The sequence below is a fragment of the Varroa destructor genome, unplaced genomic scaffold, assembly GCF_002443255.2.
Source record: "Varroa destructor unplaced genomic scaffold, Vdes_3.0 BEIS01000006.1, whole genome shotgun sequence".
In the NCBI taxonomy this organism is placed as follows: Eukaryota; Metazoa; Arthropoda; class Arachnida; order Mesostigmata; family Varroidae; genus Varroa; species Varroa destructor.
The window spans coordinates 8,226,105-8,252,316 of record NW_019211459.1 but is presented as its reverse complement, the minus strand read 5'-3'; the positions used below and the strand labels follow the sequence as shown (position 1 = coordinate 8,252,316).

The following is a 26,212-nucleotide window of genomic DNA, read 5'->3' as shown; positions in this document are numbered from 1 at the left end:
ACCGTTGATCCCATCGTAGAGTCAGTACAGCGAACGGCAGTGTCCGCCCGGTACAGCCAACTTACGTATATATATATATATACGTTTATATGTATCACAAACTCAACCTATTAAATTGGATGCACCGAACGCCGTGAGTTATCGCTTAGACCCGTTCCTGATGAGGCTGATCGACTGTGAGAGCGAACAGGACATGGGTTTGGTTTGTAGCTAATAGACTAGCAGTACATTTTCACCGCTCGTGTTATAGCGCGCACGATTAACGACTCGTGTTTCGTGCATAGGACAGAGAGCATCAAATAGGTCTGATTAATTAAAAAAGCTGGATTGAAACAACTGAAATGAACGCCAGTGGAGTAGGCGGTTCTACGAATTGTCTAGCTAAGACAATTGATTAGATGACGGCAAGTGCTAATGACGTTTTTCGTTGTTCAGGTCTCAATAGGCTGCTTGACCTAGCAATAGGCTATTTCTCTGCAGTCGACAGCACGTACGGCCTGCCATGTCTATCTAGGTAACAAGCCAGTTACTTGCCTGTGCCAATTTCCATTGGCGACGGCGCAAAAATTATAAATTTTCGTATAGTTTATATGGTAGCTTGCCTGCCGACTACTCGAGAATGTTGCGTTTGTAGTTTTGTAATTAATCTAACTCAAGATTCTATTTTCCTACATTGCAATAAATGAAGTAGCATGTTCCGAACAAAATTTATTATAGAACAAATAAAAATAATAATACTGAAGTGGGACATTATAGAGACTACATTTTTGATCGAAATCGACTTTTTGTGGAGTGTGTAAGCGGCAAAATGGATTTTCTTTTGCATCTGGACGGTGTAAGGCCGGAAGCTTCAGCTAAGTACCGGTGCAAATTTAGAACCCAGGTGCAACATCTGGTGTCGAATCGGGTCCAGCGAGTGTTCTGATCCGGCGCCCTATTCTACTTACGTGTTCTGCTCTAATGCTGTCCTGCTACTTATGCTAATGTAAGCTTGATACAGCTGAAATAGTGGTATGAACAAACACCGGAATAAAGAATAGTTTTCCTATTTTTTTTTTTTTTCTCTACGCTAGCCGTCAAACAGAAGCCTAAACGTCTTCTTGGGTTCGCTCCCTCCCACAGAATCTTCAATAAAAAAAATATGATGACATACCTATATACTATTTATATATTAATAGCTTACCATTGACGTCGCAAGGTGAGCTCTCACTTGTTGGGCAGTTTGTGTTGGGAGGGGTACAATCCGCTACGTTAGTCACCGTTGCTGTGCTAGTCGTTGCTGTTATGGTGATTGTCGTCGTTTTAGTGCTTTTCAGTGTATCCTTAGAAGGCGAAACCGACGGTGGGTTAGCTACACCGTTCATTGCGGATCGTATCTGCTGTCGGGCTTCTTCGGCGACTCGGGAAACACTCTCGACAAGATAGGGCGGCTGGGAAGTCGCGATGATATCAAACGTTCGATTGAACTCACTAGCGTCTTCTATGACCGACGGCGATTGCTGGCCGACCGATTCAACTGCAGGAGACTTCGCAATCAAGCGAAGACCACTGTTTTTCGAGCGTCCCGCTCGGGCAATCTTCGAGGGTGCCGCAATACGCGACCGACTACCTTTCGGTGTACTTGGACTAATCAGCTCCTTTGTTGAGCTCGAATTTGACACTTTAGGAGGGCCGTCCTCGGGCGTTTCGGGCGACCCAGCGATTGACCCTGCAGAACGACCTGTCGACTCAATACTTGTCTGCCGTTCGATTGGAAGGGTTATTTGACGGCGTGATGAGTTTTGAGTTGTACCCCTGACGAAGCTGCCGGGCATTGGTAGTTTCGATGATTTGTGCGGCGACTCCTTGCAGGCTATAACATTTTTTGAGATTAAAGGACCTGTTGGACTTGGAGGATCCAACTTCACTGGTGAAAAAATCTGTTTAGTCTTCGACTTCCTTGTATATTTGGTGATCGCCGATGAGCTGTTACGGCCCGCACTCGAACCACATTGAGCTCCTTCATCCTTAATGATATCTTTGCCACTGCTGCTGCTGTTAATGTTATTATTAGGATTAATAGTAGTGATATTATTAAGCTCCTTAACTTTGGCAACTTCACTCGGTTTTCTGAGCTCCCTTCGTAGTGACTTTCTTACGGGCTGATCACGTTGCAGATCTTTCACCTTGCCACTGACATCGCTATTTCCACTAACTGAGGAATCAACCACAGGCAGTTCCTCGACGGGCGCCGTGGAGTCCTCCTTTGTGAACGTCTCGCTCCTTTGCAATGGAACGGGTTTCTTCCGAATGAAGGTTCCTGAGTCAACTTCGTCGGAGAGGCTTGACTGTCTAGAGATTGTGCGTTCATCGGCGCACTGCTCACTCAGATTTGCAGAGTTCGTTATACGGTTCCGCCATTCGTTTGTCGATTCTACTGCTCTGCTCTCGCTACAAGCAAATATTCCAGTCTGTGAATTCGGCTTTCCCGCAGATGGGGTTATCGGTCGCGAATGAACATCCTGCATTGAGCCAAATTTTCTGGTAGGCTCAGATCGTTTCTGGCGGGCTTGTGTATTTTTTTCGGCCGCAAGATCCATTTTGGAATGATCTCCAACCAATGCCTCCGCACTGGAGGCACGCTCGGCGGTGGACGAATATAAAAGCGGTCTCGTCAGATCTGTAGAGGCCCTCTGCATGAAGGCTAGCCCTGGAGTATACGAAACTGGCCTGGCAACAGTATTTTTCTTCACGCGACGAATTACCGCGGGATCCCTTACTGGTGAAACGGAAGCAGGCCTGCAGCTATTTGGCAGTCGAGACTCAAAGCGTCGCCTTGTCGTCTTTGGATCTTCTAGCTCGATTGTGGGTCCGATCAGTTTTCGCAGCGCCGCAGGTTTTACGTTGGAACAAATACTATTACTGTTAATGGCACCACTGCTGTTATTTGCGTTATTCGGCGTGCCGCTAGTGCCGGCCTTAATCCCGATGGTTTCGAAGATCGTCGAATCGACCGTGAATTTGTCATTTGAAGCCTCTGGAGCGTTCAATAAATGGTTGACTGGTGAGAGATCGCCAACAGCTGAGTCGTCTGAGCATGGACTTTCAATGAGTTGAACTGGCGCATTTGATGGATTATCCACAATAAGTCCATGCGGTTTTCGTGGTTTCATTTCATCTATTTGAGGTTTCAGTGGAGGGTACGTTCCATTAAGGAGAACGTACTTAAACTCGTCCTGCAGAACTTCGCGGGATTTCCGTTTGCTCTGCTTCTGCCTAGCAGCATGTTGATCAACTTGCTGTAGTCCCGACATGGAATGCTGGTGGTGATTATGGCCAATGTGACCCTCCTTCAAAAATAATGGCAAGCTTGAATTCGATTCGAGCGAGTCTTGCTCCAGCCCTGCGCGCGATGATGGACAGCTGATATCGGAGCGGCTGCGTATCCGGAAGCTAGGTAAAGTTGTGCATCGGCGTATGACCACAACATCCTTGTCATCTTCGTCATCGATCTCGTTGTCTACCGAAGACCACTCCGGCGAGGCAGGAAGATGTTGAGGTTGACCCTTGACAACAGCAGGCGCCGCCGATGTCATATCAGTTGGCACGGAAGCCCACTGCGAAATGAAGCCCGTCGAAACTCCGTCGTTCATCGCGACGATGTCAGATTGCACAGACGGCCACTGGGACAACTGCTGTTCAGCGGCGGAGAATCCACCGCCGCCGGCGCTGCCACCAGGCCCATTTGTGTCATCATGGGCCCCTCCACAACCGCTAAATCGGCTGTTCCCATGGCTATGGCCACCGTCGCGGCTATTACATTCGTGCCGTTCAGGGTCGCCTGTCCGGATCACATCGACATGCGCGACACTCGGCGGAAGTACGCCCTTCTTCTGCTTGTCGCGCAACGAGAAGCGAAATAAGCGGCTGAAAAACGCCGGTTTCGTCGGCGACGGAGGACATTCTGGCACGGTCCCCGTACCGGTATAGTTGCCGTGAAAGATCACTGGCTTCTGGTACGAGTTACAGCCCGGATGAGGCGACGACGTCGGACCGGCCTGTTGGCCCTTGTGTGTCACGGCCTGTCTGAATGACCACGTCCGTCGCAATGTCGGTATTCTCTGATCGTCGAATAACAAAATCGAGTCGGGCCGAAGATCGCCATCACGGGTCGCGTAGCCTGGATGGCGCAGCGACATTGACCGCGCAAATGGCGGTGGCAAGTCATCGATAAGTGTTGTTGGCGGAGATACATCACCCGAATGGCGCCCGAAGCGCAGTTTAATTTTCTTCTTCCACGATGTCATCGCGCAGCCATCCCGGGCGGAGCCGCGACTAGTGTCAGGTGCGTCCCTGTAACGAGTCAACCGTTTTTTTGTTTGTTTGTTCAACCGACCCTCGGGTCGAGGTATCCGGGTACAATCGCTTGCGGCGGCAAGCAGTAGTAATGCAGTGCCCGAACTCAAAGTGCGCCCCAGTTTTGTGTCTCGTATGTATAACTATGGCTGTATATCTGTTTATTTTAACGATATCGCCCACGTGCGACTGACTCTCATACGTAGGTACATACAAAACCAATTGGTATAGTGTCAGTTCTAGTAGCTTTTACTGATTTTATTATGATAATAATTTTCTGTTTTAATGCATTGTGATGCTGTGTTCGTTTAGTTTATACAAAATGTATGTGCAGAGTGACAGGATTTCATATGTTTCCCCACCGACCCCACACTTCATGAGGTGAAGAGCTTCTCCATTGTTCCCATATATAGAAAACAGTGTTTTTCACAATAGCTACCCCACAGTTAGCTCCTAGTATGGAAACCTTTAATAGTATAACCATCAGGAGCAAAACCCAAGATAGCTAGCTAGCTATTCGAATTTGCTTGAATGTTGCGAGACGTCTGGAAGAAATCAACCCCGAGGCAAATCGCCAGTAAGGTATCTTCCAAATAAAGCTCCAATATAATAGCAATAATATTGATATCATGAAAACGAATAATCTAGCACGCAAGACAATCTGTACACCATTATAAAACGATGTAAACTTTTTTGGCCGTTCGAAAATGCCGCCTGGTTCCTGGATGACCACACTCGGCCAACGTACCGTAATTTTATATCACCTCTATTCTCGGTAGCCGGTGGAGCGCTTTCGTAGCCACCACAATTATTTTTCATGCCAAATAACGAAAATCCACCGCTTATTTGTGGTACGAGCTTACGTAATTACTAAACTCAAACTAAATCTGTACCTATTAAATTGGCACATAGGGAATGGAGCTTATAGATGGAAATTTTTCTAACTCTATCATGTGGCAACTACTAAGTCGACGTTACCGATGGCACCGTTAGGAAGTGCTAATATAGTATACGCGCTCTGCATTGGTGGTTTGTTCGGGCCGTCTTTCGTCTATCGGTAATTTCTACTACTGTTTCTGCATGATTTTATCGGCTATTGTCGTTTTTGCTGGTATTTTCTATCCAACGAATGAAGTAACTTTTGTTAAATGACTGCGTTTTTGTCCGCTGCGAGGACTGACTGCTGCAGGCTCAAGGTGCGTCCATTGTCATCCATAACCGCTCAACATAGTCAGTGGACGAATCTCGTCCGTAGTCAATAGATCTGTCTGCTTGGGATAGAGCTGAGACAAGGCCGGTTCTGCTATACTATGAGCAGAAACATTGCTAAACAGCCGAGCAAACGCGCAAACAGTTAGCATCAATCATCGTCATGTTTTCCTAGACCATAGCAGGTGGTTAGCCACACAAGAACAGACGGTGAGGGCGTCGGTGCAGGCACAGTCATGAGGGTGCAGAATACCGTTGAACCACACTACTACATACGAATATTCTTTCATTGTTCAGTGATGATGATCGGTGCTTAAAGCTGACGGGAGCCAACGACTTTTCTGCTGCTGACGGTGCTGGTATTTTTGGGATACACCGACGCGCCAATGGCTCTATTCGTTCAGGCACGGCGGTTCAACCTAGGCTACAACCTAATACCAGAACAGATAGTCTTTGTCCCTCTTGGACCACCCGTAGATCAATAATGATAGTAATTCAGCCCAGCTTAAATAGTACAGCTGGAGCTTTCTGGCCGGCGTTTATCATTGTTAGGTCAATGTCGGCTTGACATCCGCTGCCTGCGTTTTTATTTTTCTTCGGCTTAAGATTCAAGGTGACATTGGTCAATTGATGAAGCTCGCAATCATCCCTGCAGTAGCTATTGTGCGCCAATACAAATCGTAACGACATGATACCGCAAGAATCGTTGCGGCTGTAGAACTTTCCTTAACGATGGCAAAGTGTCTTCCTTATTTGTTCTCGCGTTAGGAGGAGGAAAGCAACGGCCGGCAAACGGACCCCATTTGACGTTATTAAATTAAGGCTATACAAAACTGATACACGCAGCATCAGCGTTACTGCTGCTGTCGATGCCAATTCACCCAGACGACAGTAATTAGCGCGTGTGAGGTCGATAGCGTTATTAGGTAGTTGTGAGTGGACCGTGGCTCAAAGACGAATCTCAAAAAAACGTACGCCCCAGATCTAAATAAACAAAGAATTTCCACGTTTAATCGGGCGTATAGTTGAATCCGAATAGACATTACCTAATTCTACGTCAACTAGATTAACTCCGAGCTATAAACAGCATATAATAAGTTAAGCACAGAGAGATACGATGCTGCTAATGTATGTGCTCGATAACGACGATGCGGAAAAGATTGAACCGGCCGTCTGTCCGCCCGTCTGTATGTACGTCCGAGGGCGTAATTTTACTATGTTTTAGTTTTATTTACGCAGCTAAAATGATAATTATTCAATTATACCAACCACAGTGCTGATAAACGGGTTCCACTCCGCAGTCGTGCAGATCGCTTCGTGTACGGGTACATGCAGTTATAAATTGACAAACATGACGATGATTTAGTAAATGAATAGGCCCATTAACGTACAGACAAAGACGACGTGACCATATGTCTGCCAGGTTCTTGCCGCCCTTGTGAAGTAACGGCCAATGTTTGCTACAGTTGCCCGAATAGCAAACGTCCCACAAACCGTGTCATGGTGAAAATATCTTATAATTTGTCCCATTGTAACGTCGCCGTTACGTCAGATGGCCAGCTTATTTAACCATAGTAAACGATATATAAAATCTATTTTTTTACGCCTTTTGCCTCCTTGACCACTCCGCCATTCCATCTGATTGGCTGATATACGAATTGCAGGCCCTCAAAGGAAAGCGAAGTTCGAGATTACTATGAGTAAATGTCGCGACATTCCAAATTAACCATATATGCATGATATAACGAACCTGCCCTAAGCCGTAAGCAGAAACTGGTTTATTCAGCAAGACATGTCCACGATGGCAAAGCTCTCGTTCTGTTCTCTTGTTGCACAAATAGTGACTGGCAACTCTTAACAGATAAACCAGCCCTGCTACTTTGGGCAAAAAAAATCTCATTTCAATATGGGTTTAGCCCGGTCACAAACCGCTGCAGCCCGCCCGGCTTCCCATCTCATTCCTGTAAACTCTTGGGTCAGATCACTTCTTCGTGTGTATGTATATACATATATTTATTTATTTGTGTACATAATAGAACTAATATCCTGCGCTGAAGTTCGCTATTGATCGCCTATTATAATTCGTTCGACCGCACAAGTTATGATATTGGCTATCTTCTTGTTTGTTCCACCTCGATCACTTGGAATCCGATGACGCTGTTCGTTAGTCTAGTCTATTGTGTATGAATGATACAATATATATATCCATATAAATCTATATGCTGTGGCATACTCCTGGCCTGGAGCAGCTGTTATACACCTCGGTGTTTTTTTATCTGTTTGACAGAGGAAGACTTCATGATGCCGATGCTACCGCGATCGCAATCCTCTTTTCGTTTGACTGACTATATGTCTCGTAGAGCCATTACTGGTACAGGCAAGACTTAATATGCGCGTATACATAAGATACATAAACAGACAACGGTTGAAAATGCTGTGGTGGTAGCGTTGGTGAGTGTCCGTCGTACCGTACTGGTCGTCTTTAAACCGTGACAACAGACAGCAGCATTGGCGACGGCGACGGCGACGGCGACGGCGATGACAATGCTGATAGATGCAGTATGTTTTTGTTCTCGGACAGACCTTTCGACACCTGGACGAGGTCTTTTCTCCTTGCTTTGATTGTCGCGGATCCAATCTCTGTAACAGTAAACGAGCTAATCGACGCCGGGATAGTTTAGTTCGTTTTGGTCGGCCGGTGGGGACCTTCAGTTTCACTCAAGCATCGTGAACGATCGAATTTTTTATAACGAAACTTTACAAATTTAAATAGAGGAACAGCCAATACGAACGCCATGGAAAAGGTTGCTGTCGCTGGACCAACAACGACTCAGACTAAGCCGAAACAATTAGAAACAATTTTCTGCCCTTACCAATCAAAGATGTCGGGAAAAGGAACTTGACATGTGTCGTCTAACTTTTCTTTTGAAGCCGATACGGCACTGTATACTGCGAAGAAGATGATTTCATTGAATTGGTTCCTATTCGCACATATGTGATTTGGAAGCAGACATCCGCAGCTCGTGATGTATCGATATAAACACTTGATCGAGATGTTGAACAGCGGCCTTCAGACGTTTCAGCCAGTGAAAAGACAACTGCGGTTGTTAGCTCTTGTGCCATCTTCATCAAGAAGCAGCTACGTCCTGGGCTAAACCTGCTAGGGTGAAAAGTGACGCCTCGAACCCCACCAATGTGTCGGCAACTACCAGTTAACATCAACGCAATGTAGCCTTCAGCCGGTGCAAGATCTGACCGGTATGTCGGCTATTTTTTTTCGCTGCCAACGATGTACCTGATACTGTAATCTATAGATCTTACGAGACGATCCTGACGAAACGGTGCTAACACAGCGTATCGTCTAACGTCTACCGGTCGAGCACAAAAGGGAAGTAGTGTCATTGGCTTTCTCTAACGGATGACCCACGGTCATGTTTAGTCCGAAAGAGTAGACGTTGGATGGCGGGCGCATAACAAAATCGAGTGCGTAGAGTGGCCGTCCCTGAGCATCAGTCCAAGTGCACGTTACAGAGATACGCATTAACGTGTGTGTGTTATTAGGAGGCAGACGTTGTCGATATACATCAATTCATTTGAATCGCCTGGAAAATGGTAGGTAGCTTAGCGTGCAGAAAGCGGTTTCGATCGTTCTTCTGACAATGACAAAACACAATCGCTGCATTATGGCCTCTTTTGTCGTTTGCTGCACGTGCACGTGTCTAGTTCTTAATAAACATATAAAAGCAGTAGGCTTTTTCAATTGGCCTCTTCTTGTTGTTGTCTTTCAGGTGCCCGACGCGCATCACCTTCAACAAGAACAGCTGCCGGCGCAGCAGCGACAAATTGCGATTACATATTGATGTTTCTAATAGTGCATACAGGAGCCATAGCATTAACAATGGAAGAGTTGCAATCGATCGTGCGACTTACTCCCTATCATCACTTCTCTCACGAACGATTTCCAGTCCAACTTCACGTCAGATGATGCTCAAGTCGGCCGTGTTCCTTTGCATTCGACCCGCAAAGCAGTTGAATCGACTCGAATCAACTGGGACCTGTCTACGGATTCAGAGAGGGGTTGGTCATAAACGAGAAGCGTCTAGATAGGACCACCACTAAGGGAAGTTCGCATCAGGCAGTCCGCTAGAAATTACGTACTGAAGGCATTTGCAAGAACACTTGCGGCTGAAACAACAGCAGACGGCGGAGGGTACAACGATTCTACTAATGTGACCTGACAGTCTATCGGCGACCTGTGGAACGCCTGCTAGTGAGCAATACTTCTTCGATTTCTTTTCCAAAAAGGTGTTGGCTCCACTTTCAGTCTTCCCTGCAACTGCAGATGCTTGCATGGCCCCATCTTCGTTGCTGCCATTGCCGCCGTAACAACTGTAGAAGAATCATCAGCATAATCGGCCACCACGTGACGCGCAGACGACGCTGCAGAAAGCGAATCACATTTGTGGTTTTCGCTGCTCTGACTCTACGATTATAACCGTGTATCGCTCTGTAAGTGTGCGTATAGGTCAGGATGTGCGCGTTTACGTGCTGGCAACGTGTGCATGTGCTTGTTCTATCATTGGATACGAAATTTCATACTGAACACAGCGTTGATGGGAGCGTCAGGGAGGGATTTCGGTAAAACAATGGCTACGCCATGGTGGTCTTCGTTTGAGCGGAAGCTACGCAATGTTGATAGTCAGTGTTTAGTTACCATTCACTGGTCGCAGTACATCATAATTAGCTATCGTTGTTCTTAAGCGCTGGATAATAAAGTGACTGGCTACTGTATAGCTTTGCTTGAACTGAGATTATTCCTTTGAAATATTTTGTCTCTCGCCTATCAAACATATCTGAGTAATTCAGCCCTAATTTTTTTGCAGCACTATTTAGCATTGCAATAATCAAGTTCAGCTAATCGATTTGCCAGCCCATTCTGGCTGGTTGTCAAAACTCGAGTCATAACGACGTCCCGCAAAATTACGACATCCGAGATTCGCGCACAGTGTTATCGACTGAGGAACAATCGTTACACGATCTCTTCGGAAAAATCATGCCTCTAAAATGCTTATGTACGGCAGTCGAATTTTATGACGACGCAGAACTAGACTGAAGTACTCTTCTGGACATAGTGAATGTGGCAGGGGGTCTTGAAAAAAATCAAGGACAGCTATATCCACCAACATGTCTCTAGCTTAGACGAAGCTCAACGATTAGTGGATAGCTTGGGCATCCTGTCTGATAGCTCGCGTCACAACACTGACTATTAGTAGATAACTTTAAAGACAACTCTGCGGAAGACAACGTCAGACTTTATCAATGAGTAATGCAGCAAAAGTGTACAACCGACACAGCTCCGTCGTCCATTGACCACCTTCGAAAGCCAGCGCGTAACCAGAGGTTTACAAATATAAATAAAGATATAATTCGAGAGTCAATCAGAGCTATTATTCATTGAGCGTAGCTCCGCTTATATCAGAACAGGGCGTGCTGGGTTAATCTATCTAGATCTCTAAGCAACGCTTACGATGGCAACTGTAAACTGGGACTGTTAAAGCCGACTCTTCATGCTTCTCTCGGGATATTTGCGGTTGATACGACGGGCCCTTGTATTCTGCCTATGCGGATACTGACCACGACACTTGTCTGTTCTGCAATTCTACCATAATACATATATAGAGTGGTGCGATAAAATTGACTAAAGCTTTGACGAGCTGTTTATGGGCAGGGTTCTCGGTACCAGATGAAGGCTAGTTCCTTTTAGAACAAGACGAATTCGTCGTGGCGTACAACGATGCGTCGCTTTCAAAATTTGGCCGAGGCTATTTTTTTATGCAGCCTATTTTCGCGATACTTAAAAAAGATCGCTTGACGCACGATTAGTATTACAAAGATATTGTCAAAGAATATTCTGAAAATAACTATTGAGTGGTTCAGATCCCGTATCAGATCTACAGTCAATGCGGTTGATAACGATCCTGTTGAATAAAGACGACCGACGCGAAGTATATTCCTAATACATGCAAAAATTGCTCTTGCGACTAAATTTGGAAGTATATATATATATATATATATATATATATATACACACGCCTAGGTTTAGTATATAGGTAGAGAGAGAGATAGAGAGAGAGGGGGGAGGGGGAGAGGGAGAGCGCTGATGAGTCGATCTACCGGTTGTCTAAAAGAGAACCATTTCAAGAACAATCGATAGGAAATCTTCAAAAAGACGATATGTTGTGATGATAGACTGTAGAGGATGTGTGAACTCGGCCCAGTACTATCAATGTCTTGTAATAACCACAAATAAGGTTACTGTTATGTATTTTATTCAGAAGATTCTACGTAGGTATCGGCCAGCTTATTTTATGAATATGACCTCACATAATATAGATAGCCACAGAATATTTGTTTTGTATCACACAAATCTACGTATACATATAGCAGTTACGCTTTTGTCTGCGAAAAAATCTTTCTGTGTCTATCGATGTGACAAATCTTCTGCGATAGCGAGCGATCGAGCGTTCGCAAAAATAGGCGCTTGAAAATTGTACCCGTCCGACGGACATGTCTGTGAAACATGCGTACCATAATGCGTTCGCCATCGTTTATTTACTCTCGTCCAGATTACAACAGAGGTCGCCACTGTATGTAGTGGAACGCCATCATTGTAAGTTTCTTGTCGATTGCTCTTGGGCTTTCATTGAATAACAGCATTGTTTTTCGACCCGTATAGAACAGGTACTCTTAGTAGAATTTAGGTAGAGTTAGTGGTACCAGTGACAGATATTGATGGCCACTACGAATCTAGTGAAGACCTTGAGCGGCTCGGCAGCTTACTGAACTTTCGACAGCATCGAAACAGGCACAAACACATAGCGGCGGCCGCCGCAGTGCGATCGGGCGTTGTCGCTTCCATCTGTGACGATGATGGCAACAACAGTATTGATGGCTGCTCATAGAACGTCCCCCCACCCCCCGTTGATCCGTTCAGCGTGCCCCCTTTAGTCGTGACACTCGACAACCGTTCAGTTAACTGCGGTTTATAATATAATACAGCCATTGTCGCCGTTGTTGTGCGCCGTCGCTCTGCTTATACCTGGTACTAAGTAGCCAGTGAATTGTTTATGCTTAAACAGGCCTGCAGGCCGCCAACAAGCGTGAGCGATCGACCGTGACGTGGAAAATCTTCGCCGCTGCGGCGGCGTGCGCGACGCCAGCATCCGCGCCTTTGTGACTCTGTCTACGTATTTCGTCTATCGTATGCTAAACGCGGCCGTCTATAATATCGCACGCTCTGTCCTAAACGCTTGTTGGTATTGTTGTCATTTGTTGTGGCTTTTCCACCACCATTTGTCGGTGTTGATATTGGTTACCCTTTACTGTTGTGATTGCGATGACTGGACGGTTGTATTAGCTATTGCCAACAGAATTGTTCCGCTTCTCACTTGCCGGCCGTATTGTATGCAGCGCTGAGAAAGGCCGGCGAAAGTTCGGACGAAAACGAGAAAAGTTGGCGATTGATTGTTCCTTTGCTGCTTTCAATCGTCGTAAGCCATTCCTTAATCATGAGAATTTCTGTTGAGCGCGGTTGCGTTCATTTCTGTAATTTAAAAACGATTTCTACCGAAATATAGCCACGAGCTACTGTTACGTACGACTCTGACCTTTGTACACAGCGCCCGCCGTTGCTACTGACGGCTAGATGACCTCCCGAGATACGATATGGGGTACGCTGTACGTGCTCGTTCTGCAATGAAGATCGAACTCGAACTCTCTCATTTAGCTGAGGTGAAGGCCGTAGTAGGGTTTTCGTAAGTGAACCTGCGCAAGAACCATTACCGATTGATCCACTCTCACGTGCGCATGGCACTTGTGTGTGTCGACGGCGTAAGGATGAAACACGGACAGAAACACGACATGAAAGAGAGTAGGTACTGTCGAGTGTGAATAATGATTTCGTATATTTTTCCAACTATACGCTTGTGTGTATTTTTTTTTTGTTTTTTTTACATAGCTGCATTTTTACATTAGCTGAGTCTATGGAAAGCAAGCTGAATAATTAGTCCTTATCTGTATCAAAGGCGCAATGTAAATAATTTGAATCACTTCTTCCTTCGTCACATTGCTACATCGTGCATCACACACACACACACGTGTTTGTCGTTGCTCCACACTATTATTCCACATAGTCACAACTGTTACTTGCAGTAGTAAACTCAACGATGACCTTCCTCGTTCGTGGGGCTTGGTCACAGCACAAGCCATTATAGTCTATTTCGATCACAAACTTCCGCTTGCTCCGTTCTACTAATGTCAACCAAATACTGATCTCTTCCAGTCGAATACGCACGAGCACATGGGCCTATTCTACAACAGAGTTATAATCCTACGATGTCCAAAGAATGAAAGCTGTTTTATTTAAAGCATATTAACCGCTTTGGCCCTTGGAGGAAAGCAACATCGGACCATGTCGGTGCTACAGTGGCAAGTTTCAAAGAAGTTAACCACTTTTTTTTCTAATTTTAATAATAGTAGTCGTAGCTACTATAAGGATTGGCTATTTATGCCGGTGTAGGGCCGTATATTAGAATTCTCGGGTAACTACTGCGAACTTCGCGGGTCCGCGCTTCCCGTCGCTTTCAGTCCGTTACTCACCAATTAAATTAAGTAAAAAGCATCGAATCATCTTCTATTCATTTCAACCAGTAGCAGCAACGGTGTTAGAGCTCAGTCGGGGTCCGTTACGCCATGAGTCCCTAATGACGTAAAAAGGTCATCATAACGAACATTACTGTAACGGCGCGGATGATAGAGATAGTAAATGGTGGCGATAAGATAAGCTGTTTATCTGATGAAAACTTCGACTACGCTGTACAAGCGACGATCAAAACAAATTACGATCTCTTACTTTTTGTTTTTTTGTATTAGAGCTAAACTTTACCCGAGTTTTATCACGGAAGTTTTAGTTGTTTTGGCGTTTTTTGTTTCGTTGTCATTAATTTTTTCATGTATTTACAATATCTAAGTGAGTTCCTGAACGTTTCTCTGCTAAGTGTGAATTCACCTAATTAGATCATGGCCGGCTGGCTGTTGACTCAGGAGGAAAAGAATGGCCCGTAGCAACAAGTGCGGCCCTTAAATTCTAAATGTAGCAATAGAAAAAATCAAGGGTCACAGTCAAACAATGGAAAGGAAAAGTATTCAACTAAACATCGCTAACGACCAATACCATGTAAGGTCCATTACCATCCTTGGGAAATTTGAACTGACGGGGGGCGAGCTAGGAACCCACAGTTTAGGTGCATCTGTATATGTAACAAAAGACAAATAACAAAAAGCGTTATTTGTTTTTTGTTGCTAGTTGGAGTCGACTGACTTAACTTCCAAGTCAATCAATTCCAACTAGTGAATTAGTTGTTTCAGTAAGTTAAAGCATTTGCGTCTGACTTGTAGACAGGCCGAAAAATACAACAATGAATCTCATGGTAAATTTACGAGAAACAATAATAACGGCAACGATCAACGGAACAACATTATTTTGCCGAATGATATATTTATCGATATTATAACACTGTATACTTTGTGTGTAAGTATAAGTTAACTATTTTTATTGGATTGACAACGAATCCTGTGAACCCGCCACGAGCTTTCCCTTTAGTCAACTATTATTAGACCACCTATGGCACATTATGATATAACGGTAGTGTACGGCCACGGCAATCTCCTACCGCAGATGTAACTTACCAACTTTTCCTGAAGTTGACAGTGGGTCATATCAGGAAGCGCATGTGAGATTTAGGTGAACTCGATTATGGTATAAGATAACTTTTAGCATCAGCTGGCACTTCTAACGTGTAAAACTAGGTAACAAGCAAAAGGAAATCGTCTGCAGCATCCGCTGGAAATTTTAGCTTTAATTTACTCTGTTTTGAAATGAAAACTCAGAATCGAATGATTTAACTAACAGCTAGTATCTTGTTGAAACCGTAACCACTTATACCTCTTTAGTTGTTCTTATTTCTAATGGCTTAGTTTATACTACACTAATCTTACTTAATAACGCCTCCGGCACAATTTGGATCGTATGGATTTAAATCCACTGTGGTTTCCGATCCTGATCGACAAAAGTCGTTCTGTATCTTTTTTTGCTGATCTATTGCCACTTCTACAGCTCAAACTGTTGTTCGTGCAAATACGGAATCTGATCGCTATCTGTACCAATACAAGCAGCCCAATTCAGAAACCGTTTACATTGATAGTAGTATCATTTTGATGGGTACCGAGGAATCTCTTCTAGAAGATAATAAAACTAAGATTTATCTATGAGCTCGTAAAGCTGGGTACCACTTCTTATGGTTCGTTGAATTGTCGTTCATTGAACATTGCTCCGCCTGTCTTAGGTCGAAAAACTAGGTTTCATGCAGGACCTATGAATCGATAAGGATGCTTTCTAAAGCTGCCATGTTTCTGACGAGTCTTCGCGCCAACAAAATGGTACTTCCCTCATTATTTATTATAACAATTCCTACATAGTCTCCCATCTGATGGATGTTTTACGGGCGGTTGGACAAGAATTGCAACTTCGTTGAGCTATTAAAAGGAAAAGGAAGTTCTCATATATCAATGGATCCTAGTTTTTAGAAAGAAACTTACATCGCTCGAATTGAGTCAAAACTAAAGGCACGTTCTTACGTATTCGCTTCTGGGAAGTATGAGTGACTAAGTTCTTTTTTGTGGCATGGGGTCAAAAAACGCAATGGATCGCTGTAAAAAGTGCAGCAAAAACGTCCTCGAACGAAACAGCTTCGAACCTGCAGAAAGGACCTATATAAGGCAAGACCAAAATACAATGAACCTAGGTGAAGCTTACTTGTAGGAGCACACCTGCTTTTTGTACAGTTGTATATTATAGGGAGTACAACTTTAACTTTAAATACATAGCGTAATGAATAAACAATATTTCATGATATACGGACGCTAGTCGTCAATTTTCGCGCGGGATTGTTCCTAGCCGTTGGTCATGTCTACTTTCAACCGCTTGGTACGTTCGCGCACACCCGTCTATAAGGCATTTATAGAGCGAAAGCCATTGTCTTTGAACGCGCGCAAATTGGCTGGCAGCAGTGAACTTGTCGAGACTTTGTTTCGACAATGAAATTGCATTATTTTTGTTATCCCACAGCTGCCTAGATCGGCGTGAACGATCCATTTACCTCCGTTTATAATCATGTGGGAACTATTGTAGGCAAAGCAGTCTGCTCCGAACGTGAGTCCGGCTAAGCGTTAGCCGAACTCTTATAATACGCAACGTACATAGTGAAGATTTTTCTGCAAGATGATCTCATGCTGACACAGCCCCTTAGACGCTACCATATCTTTGGGTTTCGAGGTAGCTTTACGGTTGAAAGCTTCATTCACTCGTCTGCAGAATGCCCACAGGTCTGTTAGTATTGTTAAGATGTCAGTCTGTTGCATTGTTTCACATGAAGATATACCTTTTTGAAGGAATTCTATCACCGGAGTACCGTATCGAAAATATTTTGTTCGAATTATGCTGCTCCTAGAACCGTGAAATAATGTTTTTTTTTTCCAGATATTACGTGTTATGTAAGCTGCGAATCTTAGGAAAGCGGCGTCTACGGTAAGGTTGAAGGGGTGAGCACGGTCTACGAAGACAAGACACGTGAACCGATAGATACGTAGACACATACCTTCCACTAGATCCATGCTGTACTATTGGCCTATTCATTCGTCCCTACCCAAAAAAACTTGTATGTATTTATAGCATTCAGTATCGTTGTTTTTGTTACAGGCACCAAGGGTCAGCCTCTTTATGGTCACATATTATAGCAGTGATTTATTATACAAGCATATACACAATATAAATAAATCTGCGCTATTTGTGTAGAGACTTCGTCGATAATAGAATTTATTTCTCAGCGTCTTTTTTTAATTATGATATCTGTTTGCTTCTCTTCCTATCCGCTGCCCACAGAAGATATGATTGTTTCACAGCTATAACCTGCATTGTGCTCGTCAGGACATTAGGAGGACATTAGGACAGGCATTAGAAGATACATGGTATAGTAGATGGTGTTGAAGCAATCCAACCCACGATGTATTAAATACGAATAATAGCCTGTTTCATCCAATATGCAAGTTGTTTGGTCGTTTCCGTTCGCGCCTCTCTCCTGTGCGTTATAATTTTTAACGAAAAGGTTAAGATCAAAAGCGTCGACTCTGCACCTCGGTCAGCAGTAGATTGTCAGGCATCTACAAAGGAAGTGCTTAGGCTCACATTGGGCATAGCCGGAGCCTAGTGTTCTAAGGGTTACTAAATCTAGGCCAGAGGGATGGCACCGTATGCTGGTGTAGCTGCGGTTTGCGCCGGGTGCCGGGTCTGCAGCCCTTGTCTATGCCATAAGGCTCTCCCGTTTTTTTTTTGTGTCCCTTTGTTTGTTTCGCTCTTTGACCTACTCCGTCTCTTTCAGACCGAGCAGAGAGACGACACTTAGTCCATGGAAAATTCACCTTCCTTTTTTCTTATGATTATTTGCACGGGCCTTTCGTATGTTGTTATAGTATATAGCGATGGCTGGCCTGTTTATTGTTGATTCTTTTACCTTCGTAGTGGCTCAATATCGAGGGCCACGCGTGCTTTCTAGCCGCTTCAAACCGGCCGATTCAGCATGAAGCAACAAGCGAACGAGGAAAAAATCAAGCGTCTTTCTCGACTTGCTGTACAAGTCGTTACGGCTGGCTAGTCAGCATTTCTTAGCATCTAAAACTAACAAGGTTTTTCCCTCACGCGCCTCTATCAATGCGGCTGAGAAAGGGGTGTTGCCAGCCCCCAGCGTGCGAGACAAGTTTTTTCCGAGTTTAAAGAGGAGCACCTATAATAATCATAAATATATCTAGGCGACCAAGAAGCGGCCGAAAATATACAAACAAAAAAAACGGCAACAAAGAACGCCTGAGAGCGTATATTACGAACTTCACTCTGTTGGAGGAATAGGACCGCCTGGCCATTTTACTATGAATTCATACATAACCATGTTCATTGACTGCCATTCTGTTAGGGTACTTGTTGGTATTGTCCTGATCAGAAGCATGAGTATCACGCTAGGTGAGATCGACTGCGATCCTTGTGGCAAATCAGTGGCGACATTTGAAAGCATACGGATGCATGCGGTCACACAAAAACCTGAACCCACTAGTACAGCAACACCGTATATAACAAGGACATTGCCTAAATAAATCAAGGACGTGTTATCTGATTATATATAAGCCAAGATTGGAGCTTGAAACACTCGACTTAGATACACTGTGTTCAACGGCAAGTGTCTCTTCCGTGCTATAATATATTTGCGAGGCTCGAGCGAGCGTCGCCGTCCTAATGATGTTATTTACAAGCTATTATATATTGAGAAGAGAAGCATAATTATATAGGAACAGCAGATTACACACAAGTTTATACCTATGCTGGAATAAGGCCAGGCATATAAGCACTCTTGGCAGTTAAGCGGAGGGTAAAATGGGAGCTTCCGTAACCTCGCGTACTGCATGTTTCCTGGTCTGAAGTTCTCTCAGAGGCGTTCATCTGTAATAATTATGTCTCTGTGTGTTTATGGATCAGTTTTAACAGCAACGCGTAATCTATTGCTAGTGCAATAGAAACGAAGATAGAAAGTAGTAGAAGACAACTTTATCGAGAGAGTATTAATAGGCGGTGTCAGGCTGCATGAGATAACATGGACCGCTGCCATCGCCGATGGCACTCTGCTAGCTTCAGGAACATCGCAAAGATAAAAATGAACTCGGTATAAAGGAGGCAAACGTTTTATATTTCGCGGTGTTTTCAACAACACTCAAGGCACCGTTGTGGGACAGCCATGAAGTATCTCGTTATGGACTGGAATCACTGTAATCGCAACGAATGACGCGTGAAATCTAGACACGGTGGATGTATGATGTGATAAATAATCTTACAGGATTCATACAAGCCCATATGGTGTATATACATATATATACATGACGCACGTTGGGCACACCGCCCATCCAATGTAATTATGACATTGATGCTGGGGGACACCTTAGTCTCTATAAACGTAAGAAGTAAAAAGAAAGGACGCTGGGTTCTGTTTGCGGCCATTTAGATTATTATTATGCTTCTTGGGAAAACAAACGTTGCCAAGCAAGGGGTAAAAGTATTTGCCCCCAACGGCTTCTCCTTCCCAGGGAGGAACTCTAGCAACCCACAGAAAACTCACTGGGCATTGCTTCAAACGTTAATATTACAGCAGGATCTGTATTTATAAGACAGTTCTATTATTGCTTTCGTCGCAAACAAATTAAACTATCTTGATCTATTAAAGAAACCCGCTGAAATGCACACACAGACATACATCCGTCAAAGATCTGATAGTGCTTTGTCACAACGCCAGTAAATGTGCAGAGAGATATTCAGGTAGTCGACTGATAAATACACCCAATCTAGTTTCTCCGTTAAAATTGTACAGCCGAAAAACATGCCTGCAGATTTAAATTTGCGGCAATAATAACAATAATATCACATAAGGAAGGAAACCAAAAATAACGCCAGCGATGATAACACAACAAAATAGGGCAACAGAACTAAATTGCTCGTCTCTAGCTCCTAATATCGATGGTTTCCACTAAGAAAAATAGACACAAGCACAGGACAATATTTCTCTTGCTAGACCCATTCGTGCGCGTTATAGAGCAAACTCATAATGCTACGAAGCTACAAAAGCTAACGCAAAACGAGAACAGATCCAAAAGAACGTGTTTGTTATCTTCAAGGCGTTCTCTGACCGACAAAAAAACACTCGCGGCGTTGATGATGAATCAGGACCGCGCTCGGTTCATGTGAGAAGAAGCTCGGCTCATTTATGGAGGTTGATGTCACAGTCACAAAAGCTTCCGTTCGCAACTACTTGACACACACACACACACACACACACACACACACATATACATATATATTTCTAATATAACTATAAATCTTACTTTACAAATTTTATGAAACGCTTTTCTCCGAATTTGTCGAGTTTTCTTCCTCTTATTGGACCGCAACTGCCTGGCTAGACACACAACTTTATATGCACAGAGAACGCCGAATGTTTGCTATGTTTTTCGTTTTTTTGTGTTACGTTCATTACGTGTCTTGCCGTGGCCGTTTGTCGTCTCCTCGTTTGTCGATTTTCCAATGAAAACTTGGTTACCACATTAACCACCGAGTAATGGGCTAGGGAATGTTATGAACATACAAGGGCTGTCTATATTTTGCAGGCCTTCTTTTTACTTGTTTTTTCCCCGATCAGTCAAGAAGGGGGTAAAATCACGAATGGTTTTTAAGGCCTTTTTTCTAACACATGACTTTTGATTACGATCATGACGGGTACCGGTGGTGATACCTTTACAGCAACGGCGGTATGACGGGGGGGCAACTGTGGCATGAATGGGGGAATTATGTACATCATACGATAATGGAGTGGAGCATACGAAGTGAAGACGGTAGGAAAAGTGGACGATTTGAAAAATCTACTAAATTGCATTTACTCTCATGGCGGTTAGCTGCCCGTTTGATGATAAGTAGACACTTTTTCAGCTAGAACGGCTTCGAAAAATACGGCTAGTGGGGAGGAAGGCGCTTGTTTATACAAATGTAGTAATTTGCATAACTGCATGACGCTAGAATGGAATCGGGACAAGCAAGATGGCTGGCAAACAAGTAAAGGCGGTCGTCGCTTGTAAGTTATGCTTACGCAATGCTTAATTTCTAGACGGATATATTTTAATAAATTTTAAATGTGCTTTGAAGCACATATAAAATCTATTACTGTGATGCGTGCAAGTAATATGAGGAAAAAACATATTCGACTAGCTCGAGGGCATAAAGTCGTCTTTCAACCGCACAAAGGGTATCGGTACGTTAACACTAATGTATATATATATGCGCAGCTAGTTGATAGTATCATTATGAATGCCATCATCAATAGAGAAACACTTCAATACGTAATCTATATAATTATAGAAATATGCCTATATTTTACACATTAGTCAGATTTGTTAGCGGCTTGCCTGACCTTACTAATGACCTTCCAGAAACGATAGCGAAAACTGATTGGAGGGCAAGAAAACTGTGGGAGTCCGTTACCGTAACATCGGTCGATTCAGTCTGTAGCTGTCCGTTTTGGGCGCTACCCGGTTTCATTTGCACGTTTAGTATCCGCTAGGCACCCATAGGTGGGCGGAGCTGGCGCTTGCTTAACGGCTGATATAATTTGGTGGTCATTCCGTGTGCAATCTAAAAGAGCTACGCGGTAAAGGATGCAGATGAGGCCTTCCATCACGGTTTTTGTTGGCGTCGTTGTTGTCGCATGACAACAACGGTGCCTTTGTATGTGCATTTGGTGAGTGCCATGTTTCATTTTCTTCTCGTGGACGTTACAAGCTATTTGACCTAGGAAATGGGTAGGGAAAGCTGCCCGTAACAAGTCAATATTAGGCTCTTTTAGGGTATGAACGCTCTTTCGTTTGAAAACCATTAAAGCAAACCAGCTCCAGGTATAATCAGTCCTCTGTTCTCGTTGGTTTCTGTGTAATATTGTTGCTAGTTATAGCCGATGTAACCCAATTACGAAGTAACGGTGGTAGCCATATACTAACAGCTTGAATCTATTACCCAACTAATCGTCTAAATGTAGGCGAACGTGTTGATCTGATTTGAAATATTAGCCTAACTATAAATAGGACCTAAATGTACTCGTTTGTTGTTCTGTAGATGTGTATATATAAGCCTATGGATCCTGAGTCGAACAGCTAGGTCGAAGTGACTTCCAATTTTCTCTGCGACCACTTTGCATTCAGTCAACATTGCAATAGATTTGATCACTCCCGACTGCTGAGCATTCGCCAACGGCTGGTCCTTTCGGCACTATAAGCGAGCCTTCAATCGATCTTTCTCTGCCAAATTTTCCGTACTTGGCAAAAAAATGCGGCATGACAAAAATTAGACGGGCGGTGAACACCGCTTGTCGGCTACGTTAATTTTTTCGCGTCGTTGGCTGTAGTAAAAGATAACATATAATAAAGATAATCGTGATTAAGATCATACTTCAGGTACGCTTCATCGTTTTAGCCACAAACCGAAAGTTCATCAAATTGTGCAGCATCAATTCTGTCTTTTCAGTTTACTTATGCACTATCTACTTCGTCGTCCCCATTACTAGTATTAGTAAAAAATGGCTATAGATCAGGGTTTGAATTGAAATCGCTTACATTGATCGTTACTCGAACTGTTGAAAAAGCAAAATAACTGAAAGTTAACCGTTAACGTTCGATCACAGGCCTTACTACTAGCTGCATCACAGGTCAATTCAATACATAAGCTCTGTGTTTTACGTTTAAAACGTGAGGCTTTAGGCATCGTGTCACATGGTCGGGTTTCAACAAGAAAAAAACTTGTCTGCGCCCGGATTATAACCTAGACGGCCGTTACAATTTGTGTACCGTTACGTTACTCGCTTGGTTATCATGGGGACTAGCACACAGTTCATAATCTACCTTAACCAATTGCGGGTTATTGTTAAATGTTCCTCTAACCGTTGATTTCCTTTCCCTTCTTCTTTCCACATAAGCATTTAAAAAAATAAACCCACTGCACTTTTACTGTCTGCCACCATCGGCGGTTAAAGAAACCGACGAATATATCAACTAGGCTTTTTCTTTTCGTTCCCTTGCGGAAACAAACGTAGTTTTTCGTTTTATGAGAGCAACAAATAACGAGTAAGAGGATGAAAAACGGAAAAACTTGTTTTGTTAATATTGTAAGTGTGTTAACGTTCTTTTCGGTACATCTACGTGTCTTTGTCTACTACGCTAAAAATTCGTCAAAAATTTATGATGCTATGACTCGATGATGTTTCGTACATTGCATTGTATGTTACGTTTAACGAATGGACAGTTACGTACTGCAAGACATTGTATGGTCCTTGTACGATTACCCATGATTGACCTAAGTCCTAAAGGGTGAAAGCGATTATATAAGCAAGAGGATAGTTTTAAATATAAAGTCTTCAAAGTAATTTTTTAAGGGTAATGGCTAGTATGCCCTATGTATTTTTGAAGGGGTGTATTTTGAGCACGCTACAGCCGAGGTGATTGCCAAATAAAATCATAATATTTGACAACGACAGAGTTTTCAGCTACAGATTGCTGCCGGTTTATAATACATTTCAATACCAAATAAGCGTTCGATCCTATTTCATGAGTAGAGCGTCCGTAATTGTCAGTCAGTTAAAGCATCGGTTGTCGGAGATGTATCTTAACCGCTAAACAGAAGTCGTCGGTAACGTTATATTAATATAGGACAGCCAACTTGAACGAAATTTTTGTTTTTCCCGAAGGTGTTACGAACGCCTGTATAAACGACCGCCAGGCCGCGCCTTGTCGTGCTACTTGTTTCATCTGTACGGTGGTCCCATGAGAAAATATGTAGCATGCGTCTCACGATCTTGAGACTTTGGGCCAAGACTGAGCAATTTACGATGACCACGTAGAGGAGCAATTTCAGCCAGTTGCTCTCGTATCTGTAATCTCCCTGTCAATCATCAATAGACCGGCAGGGCCTGTAGACGCGAACATGATGCCGACAGGGTCCTCATTGGAGTTTCACACTGTGCTCGTTGATATCAGTAGCGTCTTGTTGCGGGTTTAAGATCGTAAGCAGTACATGTAAAAAGCAGCTGAAATAACTTGTTGATAAGTTAACAGTCGCTAAGGTGAGAATAGTAGAACTTATATGCAATCCCGTACTGACCTGCTGGTTCTTTTGGAAACCTGTTAAACTGTCAAACTATCAAAGGCAGATTTACTCTTTTATTGTGAATGGTCCGTATATGAATTGGATTAGAAAATGATTCCTCCCGGTTCAGCTGAGGTAGCTAGAGCACCCGACCGGGCAGAACTCAAGAGAGCGACTTGTCACGGCGTTCTCGTATTAAATACCCCTTTTTACACATACCGTAGATTGAATCAAGTATAGAAACAATTCTACTAATTTCCAAATAGGGTAATTAAATAGAACGATGGTACAAAAGCTGTTGCTCGCGGCGCGAATATATGAAGGTAGAAATAAATTTGTTCATTGTGATCAGTTAGTTCTGTAGGCGGCCCAGATAAGGAACAATCTAGCATTTCACAGCGCATTTATATGAATACCAATGCCGAAGCTAGAACGGTTAAGTGCCTGTCAGCTTTGAGATCTTCCAAAAAATTAGCGCCATTTAGGTTCTACCAATGATGTGCACTGTCGTTTTGCTATTATTCAACGTAGCACCGTATAGTTGCTCCTATCAGGTGAATCGTTCAGGTCCACTCCGCGTGTTCAGTGGTGTTCCGCCAGTTGAAAAGGCCGCCGACACAAGGCCTTTTTCCATTCATTTATTTTAAGTATATGTGTGTTCGCTTTCCGGTAAGTAGAGTTGGCTAGGGATGCCCGATGTAGCACGAATGGCTTTCCCTATAGTACATACATGCTTTACACTCGAGAAGGCGGAGCTATAAGCTGTACGTGAAACAAAAGGCACGCTACGCAGAATTTCAATAGTGCATTTAGATGAAAGACTGGAAAAGTGTGAAAAGCAGCGTGCTAACGACAAGGAAATACAATGCTTTTCAATACCAACGTTCATGGGTGGGTATTCCGGTGACGTGCATTGTTTAACGTGCGAAATCTTTTCTCCTAGCTGGAATCCAGTTGCTTTCTCACGCAGAAGTTCCAGCATTAGACGTATATAACCTATGCTGACTAAACACATAAATCGGATTTCAGATGGGACTTCCGTGTGCTCCATATAGTCAGTATGTCGACTGGGGACTCGCAACTGGCATGACCAAAACATGCCCCCAGATCAGTTAGTCAGCGGCGGCAACCGCAGAAATGATAAATAGCACCAGTATGATTGCCGTTCTAATCGCGAAATAGAGATGGTACTCATCAAGCATTAGCGAACACTCCTTTCTTAGCGTGGCATCCGCTGAATGGAATACAATATAAACATGTTTACACACACAGACACAGAAACGACAGGTGTAATGGTCTAAACAGATAAACGCGTTTACGTAGCATACCCATTGCGGATTAGTTTCGCCTGTCTACGCAACACCGAATCGACCGTCAAAGGACGCTAGCTAGGAAAGTGGTCAACCAGGTATACAGCCATCTCATGCATCATCGTACACAGCATAGGAATAGTATTTTGTGGTACTTGTATCTCTTGCAGAAGGAAAGCCAGCGGGGTTGGGAAACCACTTCCTTCAGAGTCACTACATTATACAGTATAGCACCCCGATGGCGACGGTGTCCTGCTGCATATCGCTGGCGCTTCTGCTAACTTGTGTGTCGCATCAAGGGAGCTGGTTTCAATCACGACGCGATCAATCAACGTCCAACGATAACCGGATACAGATCCAGCAGAGGCTGACGAGCTGATATGGTTTGTGTATCCATGTGGTATAGCACGGTGGGTATGGGTAGGCTCACATACATCGCTGACAATAAAAGGATGGCGCTGACATGTAAGAATACCGCATCGAGTATACAGTGTCCAGTTGTGGACCTACTCTGTGCCTAGATCGA

At 43.7% G+C, this 26,212-nt stretch overlaps 1 protein-coding gene across 9 annotated transcripts in view; it reads right to left on the bottom strand.

The window, feature by feature from the left end:
* Window positions 1-26,212, bottom strand: part of LOC111252244 (uncharacterized) — a 132,994-nt gene that overhangs the window by 48,125 nt on the left and 58,657 nt on the right. For all 9 annotated transcript variants that reach the window (XR_015330344.1, XR_015330343.1, XR_015330345.1 and 6 more), the window contains 2 exons: window positions 13,212-13,416; window positions 1,184-4,332 (listed from right to left, as the gene is read on the bottom strand). Coding sequence is in view for 6 of the 9 variants with exons in the window: in XM_086993119.1 (XP_086849245.1) it covers window positions 1,184-4,332; window positions 13,212-13,416 (3,354 nt within the window). In the remaining 3 variants the exon portion in view is untranslated. The remainder of the gene's footprint in view (window positions 1-1,183; window positions 4,333-13,211; window positions 13,417-26,212) is intronic.